Raw genomic sequence first — 17443 nt, forward strand, 5'->3', positions numbered from 1 at the left:
AAAAGATGGAAAGACATCATTCAATGCTCTTGGATTGGAGAATAATATTGTAAAGATGTCCATACTAGTCAAAATGATCTACAGATTCAATGCAATTCCCATCAAAATACTAATGACATTCTGCACAGAAATAGATAAAGCAATCCTAACATTAGTATGGAAAAACAAAAGACCCCAAATAGCCAAAGCAATCCTGAGCATAAATAAATAAATAAATAAAGCTGGAGGCATAACACTACCTGACTTCAAATTATACTACAAAGCTATAATAACCAAAACAGTGTGATACTGGCATAAAAACAGACACTCAGACCAATGGAACAAATGGAAAAGCCAGGTACTTAAAGCCAAATGATCTTTGACAAAGGCATCAAAAACATACATTGGAGAAAAGACTGCTTCTTCAATAAATGGTGCTGGGAAAACTGGACATCCACATGTGAAAGAATGAAATTAAACCTATACCTCTTGCCGTTGTATCAAAATCAACTCAAAATAGATAAAGACTTAAATGTAAGACCTGAATCTATAAAACTTAAGAAAATATAGGGGAAACACTGGGCAAAGACTTTATGAATAAGACCCTAAAAGTACAGGTAACCAAAGAAAAAATAAACAAATGGGATTATATCAAACTAATAAGCTTCTGCACAGCAAAGGGAACAATCAACAGAACAAAAAAACAACCTACTGCAGGGGAGAAAAAATTTACAACTATACATGTGACAAGGGATTAATATCCAAAATATACAAAGAACTTAAACTACTTAGTGAAAAAAACAAATAACCAGATCAAAAAATGGGCAAAGAGTTATACAGACATCTCTCAAAGGAAGATATACAGATGGCCAACAGACACATGAAAAAATGCTCACCATCACTAAGCATCAATGAAATGCAAATTAAAATCACATTGAGATATCATCTCACCCAAGTTAGACTGACCATTATCAAAAAGACTGAGAATAACAAATGCTGGTGAGGATTCAGAGAAAGAGGAATCCTGCTACACTATTGGTAGGACTGTTTATTAGTGCAGCCATTATGGAAAACAGTATGGATGTTCTTCAAACAACTACAGATAGAACTGCCATATGATACCATCCGGCAATCCCACTGCTGGTATATACCCACAGGAAAGGAAATCATCATGTTGAAGGGATACCTACACTATCATATTAATCATAGCTGTATGTACAATAGCCAATAGTTGGAACCAACCTAAATGTACACCAGTGGACAACTGGATAAGGAAAATGTGGTATATATACACAGTGGAATACTGCCCTGCCATAAAAAGGAATGAATTTCTTCCATGAAGCAACATGGATCAACTCAGAGAAAATTGTGTTAAGTGAAATAAACCAGGCACAGAAAGAGAAATACCACTTGTCCTCATTCATAAGTGGGAAAAGAAACAAACAAACAAACAAACAACCATCACAGTATTTCATTGAACTTTCAAAAAAACAACAGAATTGAGGCCAGCAGAGGTGGGAAAGGGGGACAGAGAGGAAGGGTTAGCAAAAAATTGGTAAAGGGCCACAAAAAATGATGACACTGTGTAATGCTGAATATACTAATTATCCTGGTTTGAGCATCACATAATGCACACAGATATTGATATTCAGCAGTGTTCCCCACACATACGTACAATCAATTATGTTTCAATAAATTTTTTAAAAAAATTTTTAAAGGAGGGAAATTCTGACATATGCTACCACATAAATGAACCTTGAGGGCATTATGCCAAGTGAAATAAACCAGTCACAAAAAGACAACGACTTTATTATTCTACTTATATGATGTACTTAGAATAGTCAGAATCATAAAGACAGACAGCAGAACGGTGGTTGCCAGCAGGTGGAGGGAGGGGGATAGGATGGAGTTATTGTTTAAAGGGTGTAGAGTTTCCATTTTACAAGATGAAAATAGTTTTGAGGATGGATGATGGTGATGGATGCATAACATTTTGGATGCATTTAATAGCACTGAACTGTATGCTTAGAAATAATTAATATTGCAAATTTTATGTTATGGGCATTTTACCACAATAAAAAGAATTTTGGGAAAAAAAAACTTTACATACGGAGAAAAAAATTAGAATGTGAGAGACTTCTTCTGGAAACTGCAAGTTAAAGAAAGTAGAAAAACATCCATCTCTAAAGTAGTAAATATAAAAAAAAATATATCAAATCAAAATTCTCTACCCAGTAAAAAAGTTTCAGAATGAATGGAGATACAGAGGTTTTCTAAATAAATCTGAAAGAACATTTTTAATGGATTCAATGTAATCCCAATGAAAATCCAAACCATTGTTGGCAATATAAAATGATTATAAAATTTATATGAAAAAGCAAATGTTCGAATAAAGTCGTTACTTTTGAAGAACATTATAGAGTGATTGATTGTAGCAGTAATAAAGTTTTTTACATATTTAGTAAGTAATACGTTATAATATTTGTACCTGGATGGGCAAATAGGCCGAACAAACAATGAAGAGATCCCCAAAATAGATATATTCATATATTGCCATCTATCTTATGACAGACCTGCCACTTTGTAAGGTTGGGGAAAAGAATATTCTGACTAAATTGTCTTAGGAAAATAAATTATTCTTCTCCAGAAAAATAATTTAGACCTATACTTCACATCACATAGAAATTTAACTCTTAGTGGATTATAGACCTAAATGTGAAATGTAAAATGATACATGTTTTAGAACGTATATAGGTGAATAACGTTATGACCTTGGATGAGAGAAAGAATTCTTACAGAAGACATATGAACACACACATACACATGTGACTAATATGCACGCATACATACACACGTGACCAATATGGACACACACGTACACACGTGACGAACAATAAAGTAAAACACTGTTGACTGCATTGAAATTAAGAACTTCTTTTCATGGAAATACCATAAAAGAAGTTAAAGCAATTCACAGAATGGGAGATAACATGGGCTAATCATCTAACCAACAACACCTCATATCCACAATATACAAGGAATTCCAAAAAAATCAAGAAAAAGACAGACAACCCAATAGAAAAAAGACATCAAAAGGCCTTTCACAAAAAATGAAAACAAACTAGCAAACAAACATAAGAAAAGGTCTTCTACCCTATTTGTATGAGGAAAATGCAAAGTAATGTCTCAATGAAATAGCACCAAACATTCACCATATTAACAAAAGTTAAAAATCTTGATGGGGAAGCCAATCATAACCTGCTGATAAGTATGTAAATTACTATAGAGACTTTGGAATGATGTGAAACATGATCTAGAAAGACTGAAGATACATCCTCTATGACCTAGGAATTCCATTTGGGGGGATATTACACTAGGAAATTTTACATGTACATGTGCAAATGTATATGTTCAAAAATGTTCTTAATAACATTTCATGAATTATAAACCTAAAAATCCAAATATTTATCAATAGTAAAATGACTAAGTTTTTATCTTCATACTATATATACAATATATACAGCTTACAACGATACACAGGAGGTAGATGAATCTCATAAATATCTTATTAACAAATGAAGCAAGTCATAAAAGAACACACACAATGTAATTCCATTTATATAAAGTTTGAAAGCAGGCCAAACTAAATTTTATTTAGGTCCTCACATATATATATATATACGAAAATCCTAGAAAAGAATTGTGAAACTTGTGATATTGGTTGGCTCCAGAAGGGTTGTCAGAGGTTGCAATATGCACCTTTAGAGCTGTAGGAGTGCTAACTTTATGTACCTGGGTGGTGATTTATATGTTCACTTTATAGTTATATTTATATTAAGTATTGTTCATTTTATGTTTCCTGCACTCTTTTGTATGTGTCATATTACATAATTTTGAAAAACAGAGAGAAGAGGATGTAACATCAAAATATTGCTTTGAAGGGGAACAAAAGATTGTTTTGTGATTGATTGAGATATGGGATCGAGAGATGTCTCAAGAGAGTTTGAGTCACATTTAGAAAGCCCCTTTCCTATATAGGTTTATAAAAAACACAACCTTGTTTTGTTTTGTTTTGTTTTGCTTTGCTTTGCTTCATTAGTATAGTGTGTGGAGGCTGGCTCTAACTTGATCCTTTTCTAAATGGTCATCCAGTTGTCTTAATCTATAAAGAAATTCATCTTTACCATATATAATTCCTATACAGTCTATTTTTGGAATTTCTATTTTGTTCCATTGGTATTCTGTATATTCAAGAGTCATCCACAGTTTCACTACTTTTTTTTGGAAATTTTTTGTCTGCTTTTTTGTGTTGAATTTTTTGTATTGCTTTGAAGCTATGCTTTTGATTTTAGTTTCTTTAGTAATTGCCCTTAAATTTTAACATATTGTTTAATACCTCTATGTTTTTCTAAGCAAGACAAGAAATACACAAGGTTTTTCTTGTCTCACAAGATGGTTATTAGTGTGGGGTCTAGATTCAAAAGGCCTTTTGTGGCATTGTCCTTAGATAATTTGTTTAATTTGAATGCCTTATCAATAACTTTAATAACAATAACACTAGCATATGTTAATAATATCATTAATAATAATAATTGCAATAAAGTAATACTGTTTATAGGGATTTTGTGAGCAATAGATAAATTATTACAATAACCACAATAGGCACACAATAAATTCTGGATAAATATTAGCCAATATTAATAACTATTTGTAATATTAATTAATAAGGAAGTTATATTAGCTTCTTATTGCTGCTGTAACAAATTACCACAAATTACTTAGTGGTTTAAAACAACAGAAGCTTGTTGCCTTGCAATTCTGGCAATCTGAAGTCATGAGACTAAAATCAAGGTGTTAAGAGGGCTGCTTTCCATCTGGAGGCTTTGGGTGGAGAATCTATTATTTCCTTGCTTTTCAGAGCATTTAAAATGTAATCAGTTGATTTTACAACAATAAGACAAAGAAGGTCAGGAAATATAGTCTGGTTCTTGGTAGCTTCAAGAAATCACCAATGTTTACCAGGTAGTGTATTTTCTTGTCATGATGCACTCAATGGCACACCTCTGTCCTATGAGATCAGAAAATTTGAGGCTTAGTGGGCACTGGGGAAGAATGTTTGTGGATCACTGGTGAAAGCCACACGACCCCCTGGAGATTTATAAAGAAGGGAAAAGCCTTTATTTTGGGTTGGGGAGATATAGTAGAAAGTATTGAACTAGAAATCATATTTCTTTTGCAATATGGTCTGTACTAACAGTACCAAGGTGTGGAATCTTAGATAAGTGATTAAATTTTGCTGAGTCTCAGGGTTTCTAAAATTTGTTTAAGATGGGTAGTAATGATATCAATATTTAATCAGGAGATAGAGTTGTTAATTTCAACCATGACATTTTCTCGGATGTAAAATATATTTTATCTTCTCTATGAATAGTACAGCTTGCAAAGGTAATTATGGAGCATTGCTAGACAAATACTCTGCCAAATATACTGGTACCTTCTGACATTCTGTCCAAGTGTAGAAATACAGTTGAGCACCACAGACCCTGTCTAATATGAGAAGTTTGATGTAATAAAACTCCCCAAAGAACAGGAAAAAAGGGCAGATATTAAAAGTTATCTGCTTTTTTTTCCCCATAAATAAATAAATCAAATTTTGAGCAACTACAAGAAAAATTCAAGTGCCTGTAATATAACACAAATTGGAAATTCCTAACGTAAATTAACAGTTATAAGGAAGGTAAAAGAGAGCCTTGTGCAAAGCTTCTATAATTTTAAAGCACATTTTACTGGAGATAAACAAAAAGAAACAGATAAGCAAATAAAAAGGTGTCATAAAATGTGTTTTCATTCTATCCTTAATGTAATTCTTAATCTCCTTAAGGAAATTAAGAAGTCTTCCCCTGTAGACTTTTAACTATTGAAAAAAAAAATTAACAGTTATGGTTTATAAAAAGGTTTTTATGGTTAAAAATATGTACAGACACACTTATTTAATTTATAATTAAAAAATCAATAGTCTTACACGTTATTGCAAAGAATTGAGATCATTTAACTTTAGCACTACAAACAAGCATAAAATTAAATAAGCCCCATCAGATTTTTTGGCACATTACCTAACATTCCTTATATCATGTATTTACAAACTCTAAGGGATTGTGAACATGTAACACACAATTATTACATCCAGTATAAATCGTTTCTTATTATAAAATGTGCTATTTAAGTTCTGCGCTTGGTGGGGGTGAACAATAATGAAAAGGCTTCTTCTAGCCCTTAAGCCTATAACACAATTTTCTTGCTGATAGTTCCTTTCATCTTCAGAAAAATCTCTGCTTCTTTAAAACATATTTGCTTTCAGCTTGGAATCTCTCTACACAGATGGTCTATTGACAGTCCCAAGGAATCATGCCACTGCCCATAGAAGAGCTGCCTCCACTCAGCTGAGAACTGCACATTGTTTCCACTTTTCCATTGGTGCTTCCCTCTGATGGCGTTCAGCACACAACCACCAGCAGGAGGATACCCAGCTGAGCCCAAGACTTCAGTCAAGTTCCATTCGTTTGAGCCCAAGTGAATAACACCCCCTAGGTAACTTATAATACTCTGAGACAAATATAGAAAGTTAGACAGGTAGCATAGGGATGTAAGAGAAAGCTTCCCCTTATGGAACCATCCCAATATTACTCCTAAATAAAGGCAATTGTAAAACATCCCTTATTATACAGTCCATAATCTCTTCAAGGAAGCAATCATCATGTAAACTATTGAACTGCTGAGATGTACATTTTACCAGTTGCCAGCATAATAACCTCATAACTCTATACAAAAGTTTGATATAATTACGAAGTTTATTTAAAAGTTCATTGTCCCAAGTTCTATAGTTTCTCATTCCGTTGTGTCTTCAGTGAAGAGGAGTCAGAAAAGGAGCTCTGATATTTAGCACTTTAGAGTAGGATACATGGATCATTTGATGAGGCATGAACATGTAAATTATGGATCTCGTTAAGAATTCTTGCTCTTTCTGCTTCGGCTTCTGCAGCGCGCCTTCTAGCGTCTTCCTAAAGAGCCATAGATAGAAAACAGAAAGCTTAGCAAAAAGTAAGATTAAGCTTCTTTCTGATTACCTAAGTCATTGACTTGTCCTTACTTTCTTTAATCCACAGCAGTAATAGACAGTTGCTGGATATTTCTCTTCCATTTGTGTACATCCAACCTACTTCTGTGGTTTTTCACTCTCCTTCTCCTTCTCTACCTCCAGAAACATTATCATCTCTCAATTCCTGAAATGTTGTTGTCCCCAGAATTCCATCCCAGGGCTCTCTTTCCCCTTTTACTGCACAATTTCCTTGCGCAATCTTAGTCATATCCTGATTTCAATTCTCATTTACACACAGAAGAGTGTTATATATTTCTAAGAGAAGAGGCTGATACAAAAGCAGGGTGTCTGGGTAACATCTGAAATTAGATGAGGTGTCTGAGCATTAGGTGAGGGAATTTGTTTCAGGTCACCACAATTCTGGTGGTAGAAGTAAAAGAAAAGACTGTGGAGATCAAAAACCACAGGTTGCCCATACTACCCTTCAGGAAAGACCTGTAATTTCAAAAATATCTTGGAGTAGCTCCTGAAAAACTACTACTACCTACAGGTAGACTGGTAAGCAAAGGAGAAGAGTTAGAATGTCATTCGTTTCATAAGGTGCTCACGTAGGAATTTCATGCCAGGTTTGCAGAAGCAAAACCATTTCAAAATTAAAGATTGTCTGGAGCCATTAGCAAGTTAACAGAAGAGAATAATTATCACAGGCTAGAAAAGCCTTGGTTTTTATTTAACAATTTGTGGTTCTTACTCTGTGCCCAGCACCATTCCAAAACAAATATTAACTCATATAATTATCAAAATAATCCTATAAAATAGGTATCATCACAGTTTCCATTTTACAAAAGAGGAACATGAGGCACAGAGGGGATAGATAACTTGCTTAAACCATATGCTTAGTGAGAGGTGGGGTTTGGATTCACACCCAGGCAGTCTGGCTGCAGGGTCCTTGCACTGAGCCACAAATATTATGCTGTCATCATTACAGACAGGCAAGAGATGATTAAAATCCTGAGTCGAAACAGTCAATGAATACCTGGAGCTGACGCTGCTGGGCCCTCTGTTGCTCTGCCAGCCAGTTTGCATGGTTTATCTGCATTTGCCTCACTTGTTCCTGATGCTCTCTCTCCCTCTGCTCCATCATTTGCTGGTTCTGCCTTTGAATCTCCTCCAACCTTTGTGCTTTAGCCCGTGCAGCCTCTGCTTTCACACGTGCCTCTGAGGAGAAAGAGGGAAAAGTCAAATTTCTCTAGGATTAATATGCCCCTTCCTTCTGCCTCCCACTCTTATTTGTTATTGTTCCACTTTCATAGAGAAAATCTTCAAGGGTTGTTTTTCCCTTCCATGTAACCATAATGCAGCTGGATCATGCCACACTCAGGTACTGCCTGAGGAGCTAAGAAGTATCTTTGCCATTCTTGCATTAGTTTAATGATCACAGGTGAGCCAAGCCAAATTAATTTCAAATGTGTAGAAATTTCTTGTCTGTCTTGCATGTCTTACATTTTCTTCTCACCTTCCATCTCCCTTTCCCTCGCTGTGAGAGCCTGGTCTGTTTGTAGAATTGTGTCACTCACAGATTCCTTGGACTTTAAATATTTCTGCAGGGCTTCCTCCGCCTAGGAACCCCAAAAACATGCAGTTAGAAGTAGAAAATGGTGGTTAGGAAGGTTTAAACGTCTTTACTTCTTTTTTCTCCCAGCATCTTTTCCTCCTGGAAGGTGCTCAGCCTGCACCTTGTGGAACTGTCAATCAAGCCTCCTCTACCACAGTTACAGGCATGACTCTGGGCTGACCAATCAGAGCACGCAAGGCCACAAGATGCAAAGGATTTGCTCACGGGTGGGAAAAAAACTGCAACGTGGGTGTTTTAAAGACTGATATAAATGCTGGGGAGAAGTTTCTCTCTCTCCCGTGAGAATGAGGGCACTAAGGACTAGTTATACTTAGATCTTTTGATGTCATCTTTGTTACCATGTGGGGTCAGCTTGTCTGAAAATGAAGCCAGTAGTCAGGAAAACAAAACAGGAAAATGAAATGGAAGGTTCAAAAGAAAAGTGAAAGGAGGAAAACCGATGGCATTATTTAAACTCTTGAATGGATTGGTACTTGAATTAAAAAATAATAATAAAAATAAAAATAAAACCTTTTGCTTTTAGTTTATGTAAGCCAGTGAATTACTGGGTTTTCTTAAATTAGTTTCAGTTATTGGAATTCTGTCCTGTGCAATCAAAAGATCTCTTTGTTGCAATGAATGTTGATGGTGGCAACAGAAGTCTGGTGATTATGATGATGGTTCAATTTAATTTCACAGCTATCATCAGAGTATAAATTCTATGCTCGAAACACCAACACCAGGCATATAGTTTTTCCATGCATGCTTTTTCAGTGAAAGAGTAACTCCTAGGCAGAGACTTAAATTTCATCTTTGTCTCTGTATATGCGTCTTTCCTCCGGTCTTCACTAATTTATCAATGATTCCTCCCCCCCAGTAATTTCCCACAGTGAATAGATAAAACTAGGGATACCTGTATTCCTTTCTTAGGCCTCTGAGAGTACTCTGCCTTCAACTCTTCAATCTTCTTAATGTAGAGATTATGGCCTCCTGGCTTAGAATAAACCCCCTGCTTAACTGCTTCTTGTAGAGGACCAAAAATACTCTGAAGTAAAGTTGAGCAATGATCCAATGATGCTTCCAAGTTCTGCTTGCAAATATCATTCTGCTTTTCATCTAGTATGGTCTTCAAAGAGACAAAATTCCATGGAGAAAATGTTAGCAACTCTTCAGTATTTCCAGAAATGATTCTCAAAGAGAATCTATATTTTTTTCTAGAAACTTAGAGGAATTCAAGCAAGACTGTATCCTTCCCACCAAACTTGGAAAAGTTCCAAGGATGATACTCTGTAGAAAAATGATATTTACTTTTGGGTTTGAAATCTTTTGAAACTCCTTTCTCTTGTTATTTCTGCTTTAGATGTGATCTTAAGGCCACAAACCTCTAGCCTCATGCCGTAATTTTAAATGTAGCCTACTGTTTTACAACATTCATGGTTTCAGTGTTTTACTGGGTCTCAGATTTCAAGTGAGAAGGTAGAGTAGAATAATTGACTGTAATGATATCCACTTATTCTGTTAAACTTGAAAACATCATATTTTAGTAGATCCAACTGGTAATTCTGTATGCTTGATTAATAAAAAAGGAAAGTTAATTAATACTTTTTAAAGAAAATTCTTTTAAGGAATAAAATTAATTCAAATTTAGTCCTTGGGTATAACATAGGAAAGGGGAATTGTGTGCATATATGAAACTTTCAGAATCTATAGGGCTCAGAGTAGTTAGATGTTTGTTTGTTTTCAGAGTGAAAGTGATATCATGGCCACATAAGTGATTATCATTATTTTTCAGTCTAGTAGGAATTGTCATTCTTAAGTCCTATTTTATGATTTATAGCAATACTTTAACTTCTATTGACTCTTAATACCCATGAACTAGAACACACAAACAAAATTACCTGTAATTCCTTCTGAAATCTTTGGTCCACATCCTTGAAAGAGTTCTTTATGAAGACTTCAGTGGCCTCTCTCACACAGGCTCCGTGCAGGTCCAGCAGCTCCTGGAGGGTGTCTGTGGGCAGCTGCACCTTCTGGCCCATCTGCTGGTCATAGTGGGCAATGGCCTTTTGTACCGCAGCTGAGTTCTCTGTCAGCACCAAGGTCAGGACTGCGTTCTCCATGCAGGGCAGCTCCCCACTGCTGATGGCATTGCTGTAGGTCAGTACCAGGTTCTCTAGACCTTTACAGAGGGAAGAGATTCCTGTATTATTTGCAGAGAATGAGGCCATGGCCTACATTGACTAGTTCTGAGAATCTTAACAATATATCGCCTGACATTTATCAGCATTCTGAGCGGTGTTCAAGTAGCCCAGATAAGTTCCTTTGGGAAACTGTATTATCAAGAAGGAAGGTCTTTTCTTCTTTGGGAATAGAAACAGTGTTCAAAAAAGAAAATAGGGGAAATCCCAAGATGTGATTGTCCACATTTCATTTTTCTCCCAGGGAGAAATGAGGAGATGATTACATAAAAGGCATTCATATTCACTTGGTTAGAATGCTATAGGCCTTTTACCTTTTAATCTCCCTTTCTTTTCCTCTGCCCTAGTTTTTCATTCTTTCAGAATGCCCTTTTCTCTTTCACTTAAGAACGGTTAAGATGAGATGAGAGTTACCCTCCTCTGAAAAAGCTCAAAGAGCAAATTAGACCAAGTTTCCTTTACTCTTTGTGGGAACGTTCCTGTTTTACTTCCTTATCATTCGCACACTCCTGTTTGCACTCAACTTTCCTCTATAACACAGCAATTATATGCAGAGTTCTGAGACATGGAGTCCTTAGGAAAAACTAGACCAAGAAGCTTATTTCAACCAAGTTCCATTTCTACAGGGAACATGTATGGCTTGCTCATCTTGTACCCATCAAAGGCTGTGACACATGATAAGAATCCAATATATTTATGGAACAAATGCCGCCAACCCATGTGGGGTTAGCCTAGCACAATAGTGGATCACTTATGGGTAGAACTTCTTTAACATAATCTTACCTTCAGGTTATTTTCCTGTTTTTGTAACTTTGGAGGCATTACTTTTAAAGCACTAGAATTTAATAAATAGAATACATATGATTTTTATCCAATTGCCTATGCATTTTTCACATCGGCCCTGCAAGGAGAATCTTAAATGTTCCTTTTTCTTTAAATTGAATTGAAGAAAAATCCTAAAAAAAGCTACTCACGGGGCCCATTGACCTTGATGCCTCCTGGAAGAGTCTTGACCGTGGAATGGCTGAAGATGTAGGAACAGAATTCGGCCACTTGTTGCACAAATTCAGGATCCAGCTCATCGTTATGCAGTTCCTCAAGCTGGGCAAGTTTTTTCCGGTAAGCGGGTAAGTCAAAGATAAAGCATTTCTTTATCGGAAAGAATTTCTGTATACACAGACGAGGCAAATTGTACTGTTGAACTCTTTCATCACTACCTGGAGAAGAAGGAAAAATAGGATTTATTAAGCATAGAATTTACATTCATTTTCATCTATTTCTCTTAAATAAATGTTCCTTCCAAGTGATGTTATGTAGTTTAAACTATCTTCACAAACATTGATAAAAATGATACAAGGTAACTCATCAAGGAAAAGAAAAAAGAAAAGAAACTTGCTCTGAGAACAGAGGAGTGATGCAATTTAATACTGAATCTATTAATTCATCCTAAATTAATAATATTATTTATTTTGTAGGAGAGCTAGATGAGTAAATATAGCAACTATAAATTGAACCACCTACACATGAGATTATTTCTTAGGTTACTTTTTTTCCTCTTTGTAAAAGTGTAGTTGCTGTTACCTCGTTTTGGTCTCAGTGAATTCTCCATGTATTCATCTGCTGTGATGAGTTGCCCATTTATTTCTAGGTCTAGGTAGAAATCTCTCAGAGTCCATACTAAGTCTGGAAAGCAGCTCACAAAGTCAGCAGCAGCATCAACCCCATCAAGATTAGATGCAGTCCTTGCACTGAGCAGATCTGTCAGTTCTGTCACATTGCTGAAATGCAATGAAGGAAAACTGGCAGAAACAGGACTGCATCAAAGCCTATATTTAATTCCATATCTTTTCAAACCTTTATTTTTCCTTTGTGTCTTAACCAAATCATCCTTTATTAGTAAATATAAGGGCTCTTTTCCTTGTACTTTCAATGTTTATCACGTTTTCATTTTTATGATTTTCAAGTTCTCCCAGACACATAGCTGTTAATTAGAAGAGTTGTCTCTGGCTTTGGTGCTATTCTGGACCACAAAAGGATACTGCAGTCGGTCAATAGCCCCCTGGTCAATTTTGTTCATGGTATTGTACACAAACGTGCTGCTCAGCAGGAGCGCCAGTGCAAAGATCTGGGTATCATTGTTGTCAACCTAGAAGTTGGAACAAATAGAAGTCATGTCTCATGGCGTTTCTAGATAAGAAATAATTAAAATTAGGCTCCTGGCCTAAAAGTGTTAAGGAAGACAAACAAAAACGATTATCAGAAACATGAACTTTGAATAGTTCTCTTGCTAGCACTGATAATTTTATGTTAATTCATGTATTGTTAACTCACCAGCCCCTTTTATAACTCCTGTTAAGTATTTGCAAAATGGATGATCAAAGTTGGTGGGGTAACCAGAGTACTTAAAATCAAGGTTTTCTAGACCATAAAACAAAATTGGCCTATACGCACTTTGTCTATATGCACACCGACACACCCCTACACACATATATATACACACAAACATATACACACACATATATAATACGATAATAATTACTTAAATGTGTGTGTGTGTGTAATTTGAGTAATTATTATCCACAAAGCAGTTCACATTACTGATCTTATCTAATTCTAAAAGCAGCACTATAAGGTGCATTTATAAGGACTATCACCCTTTTGTAGGTGAGGAAACTGAAACTCAAATTGTGGCTTACTGTCTGAATCTTGATAATCAAAAGCAAAAAAAAAAAGCACATAGAAAACAATGGACACTCAAGAGAAAGATTTGTTTGTGTGCTAGAGCCAGCCCAGCTCCTGAGAGCCTGTCTTGTACGTCTCTTCCCTAGTCTGAGTTTAGTGACTTCGCTTAAGTAGCTTGAAATCAGCCATGATAGGAGTACGAGGGTACTTCAAAAAGTTTATGGAAAGATTCACGTTATCTTTTAATTCTATTTTTCCACAGACTTTTTGAAGTACCCTCATATTTAGGAAATGGCTGAGTGTTACAAATCAGGGCTTTTTTTCTTAGTAAACGTGTTGTTAAACACTTGCCAGCATACAACTGGAAAAGGCCCATTTATCTACTGTTCAGATGTTGAGTTGGATAAACCCAAAGAGAAAATAAAAGATATGGAGAGACTTACTCTTCTTATCAAAGTCAGAGAGCTACAAGTGCCAGAGTCCTGATTTGAACACAAGTTCATCTGTTCCAGAGCCCACTATTTTCCAATAATCTTTATAGGACCAGGCTTTTAACAGTGATCTTGTTTGCACCATCTTTATGCAATCGGGTTCAGTGCCTAGCTCAACATTAGTTTAGTTCTCTAGTACTGATTCTGGTTCATAAATGTATTTTCTCACTTCAGGTTTCAAAATTCTTATTATTAAAAATAAAAAGGAAAGAAAAAGGGTATTTTCTGGCCAAGTGGAGGTACAAATTTAGAGAGGGGAAAAAAAACCACCACCACCAAAACTCCCTGTGTGAAGAATGTTCAGAGATGAGGAGTTTAATCAAAACAGAATCCTCCTTCCTCACCTTCTCTACATCTCCCAGGCCCTCTGTGTCAAGCAGAACGAGGGTGTGTTCTGGCTTCTTGGGATGAGGCACACACCACATCCAGATTCCCTTGGTGTGAGACTGCACCGTGGATCCAACAGAGAAGCCTGCCAGGGGGAGTGGAGAGGTTGCAATAGAGAAGAGGCTCTGGAAATAGGAGAGTTTCTTGACAATTGAACTAGGGTTTAATGAAAGCAAGATGAGGAGACAGCAGAAAGTACAACCAGCATTGCTCTGAATTACAATAGAGGGATGGGAAAATAATATCAAATATCATAGGTTGGAAATTTGATTTTTTTTCTATAATATTTTCATGCTACTAAAATTTTAATAGTTTATAATGATGTATATGAAAATTATCTCATTGATGCCTTACTCCTTACAGAGGGTAACATACTATGCTTTTTCCTAGGAGATGTTAAGGCAAAAAGGGGGGGGGGTGATATGTCAGAAACAGAGAGCTGCCCTTTATTTCCCAGAAGGTAGAACGACCAACTGTGGCTTAAACATTGGCTCTCAGTGTTCATCCCCATCTCTGACTTTCTCCCCTCACATCCTATGCAGGATGCTGACCTGTGTGTGGACAGAAAGGACTTGGCAGAGCTTTGCTGGGCACTCACCCTTTTTCTGTCCAGCCAGCTTGTTCATCAGGTAGGACTTGCCTGTGCGGTAGAGGCCCACAATAGCCACCACCACCACAGGCTGCGTCACGGCAGACAGGATCTTCAGAGCCTCTTGATTAACTACCAGTTGCCCTGTTGTGTTCTCAATGAGGCACACAGGGCCTGGCATGTGGGTCTCTGAGGCCATGTTCAGGTTGTTACTTTGTCTGCAAGGGAAAAAATGGGATGGTCTGGAATTTCTAATGTGTAAGTAGAGGAAGTTATTTTGCTTGCTGAACCTGGGGACATACTACTCCCCAGTATGGCAAAAGTTTCAGATTTTTAAGAAATTTAAAAAATATGAAAAGAGAAAGCAAAGAGGGCTACAGTAAAAAAAAGTTCAAGGTCCTTCATAGGTCTTCTACAGGCTACCCTACTGGTTCTTAAATACTTGGTAGGCACTGGGAAAGCCATTTTGGGAATCTAACCTACTGCTCATTTGAATCTATCGCTTATTTCACTGGTTTTTGGCTTAGGTTTCTTAATTTTTTACTTCCTTGAATCCCTAGATTGATTATTTATGGCTATCATTTGTTATATTACATGAGTTGTTTTCATCCCATATCAACTTGCTTTTCTCTTATTTAGGTCTATGTCCAGTCAAACTGCATTACATTGAATGCTGCCAGGTTATGCAGCATTAGCTAACAAATTACAGTTGTTTACTTTTTGGAGCTACACTCTTTCTAAAAGTATTACATAGTTATTGGTGTGCTTTATTAAACCAAAACTTTAAACCATGATCATTTTATGATTGACTAAATGAGTAAATAAACTTTAGTGATGCTTAACCATTTATTTTCTAACTTCTGGGCATCAATTCCTGTAACTTGAAGAATTATCAATTCCTCGTAAAACATTTTTAAGTTATATGAGATATAAGCAAATACTTGCGGTTCTGCCTTGCCTTATTACAAAGAACACTTTTCTTCCATTTTAGAAGTGATTATTTACTAAAGAAGCTATAAATACACCATCTACTTGTCTTCTTTCACTGAAATGTTATAATGAAAAGATCTGGATTCCCCACCTCTTTACTAGCAGACTGCAAAAAACTGTCTTTTTACAATTATAAAGACCCATGCTCCCTACTCTCTGATAGCCAAAGCCCTGAAAATCATCCTGGTGACAAATAAATTAAAACAGAAACCACTTGGGAGCAGACTGTAGGAGAATTCAACACAGAGGGGGTTAACAAGTGAGTGCGTGCCAAGAAACCAAAACTAAGTCAGAGCTATTTCTAAAGGAAGAAATCCACCTCCAGACAAAGAACAAGACTGTGATTAAAAATATATTGCAATTTTCATGAAACTTCTTCATTATTCACTTTGGGTTTCAACTTTTTCAATTTTTTTTTTTTTTTTTTGTCTTTAACAATGTTAACAAGCTATTTCCATTGCTCATTCATTGCCTTTTCTCATGAAAATAATACAATAATACAAACAGGGTTCGTGAAAATTTCAGGCTGCCGCTTTTACCAGCTTAGTCAGATTTTATCAAAGACACAGGTAACTTAAGTGGCAGTTATGATCCCCATTAGTTCACAAGGTGGCAAAGAAAGAAAAACAGTTTTAAGGTATTTCAAACTCTCAGTTCAATGCTTGTGTCTCATTCAGCAGGAAGCAAATGTAGCTGGCACTTAATAAATTCGGCTACTTATCTGATAACAGCACAATTTAGTCTTTACTGATACACCACATCATGCTAACCTGCATCCTATCTTGGACAGAATGCTTTTAAAATTGTACCTTGCAAATCTCCCACTTTTGCCCCAATCTTACCTTAATTAGAAAATCAAGAGCAGAGGTTTTTACAGCTGCTAAGAAAGCTTCTTCGACGAGAATTTGGTAGAAGTTCTAACTCTTGTTCCTTAGTTTAGCTGCGGTGGCTTCTTACGTACTTCTTCCTCACCCAATCCTGTGGACTTCCTCTCTCCTTCCTCATGCCACACACCCCCTCAACTGCTACTAAAAGCAGACAATTTGAGTATGAAATAAAAGGAATCCGAAACCAAAAGGGAATCTTCCAAACTTCTCTAAGGAAACTGAAACCACAAAGGAAATTCAATGAATAGACTCAGACGTGTTATAAAGGGAATTTCCTGAGTGTTGCCTGATGGGTAGGATGGATGTGATTGACCTGATTTCCCAGAAATTGCATACTGTCATTAGAAGAGAACTTTGAGATGCTTTGCAATTGTTCAAAATATATGGTATTTTACTTAGCTTGAAAAATGATGATATTTATCTCAAGTTTGGAAGCCGGATCATATATTTTTTGTGATCTAATTTTCTAAAATGTCAGATACACTCACAGAGGACCAAGTTTATTGCTTTTATAGTAGGTTCAGTAGCT

The 17443-nt window shown here is 36.1% G+C and overlaps 1 protein-coding gene across 1 annotated transcript; it reads right to left on the reverse strand.

The window, feature by feature from the left end:
• Positions 1-6605: 6605 nt before the first annotated feature.
• GBP5 (guanylate binding protein 5) lies at positions 6606-16950 on the reverse strand. Its single transcript, XM_063105803.1, has 11 exons — positions 16870-16950; positions 15047-15255; positions 14406-14533; positions 12928-13034; positions 12470-12666; positions 11863-12105; positions 10589-10869; positions 9604-9816; positions 8592-8694; positions 8112-8293; positions 6606-7037 (listed from the first exon to the last, which is right to left on the reverse strand). Exons 2-11 carry the CDS (start codon positions 15234-15236, stop codon positions 6924-6926), a joined length of 1758 nt encoding a protein of 585 aa, XP_062961873.1. The 5' UTR covers positions 15237-15255; positions 16870-16950; the 3' UTR covers positions 6606-6923.
• Between the last annotated feature and the right edge of the window lie 493 nt (positions 16951-17443).

The sequence above is a fragment of the Cynocephalus volans genome, chromosome 8 (assembly GCF_027409185.1).
Source record: "Cynocephalus volans isolate mCynVol1 chromosome 8, mCynVol1.pri, whole genome shotgun sequence".
NCBI lineage: Eukaryota > Metazoa > Chordata > Mammalia > Dermoptera > Cynocephalidae > Cynocephalus > Cynocephalus volans.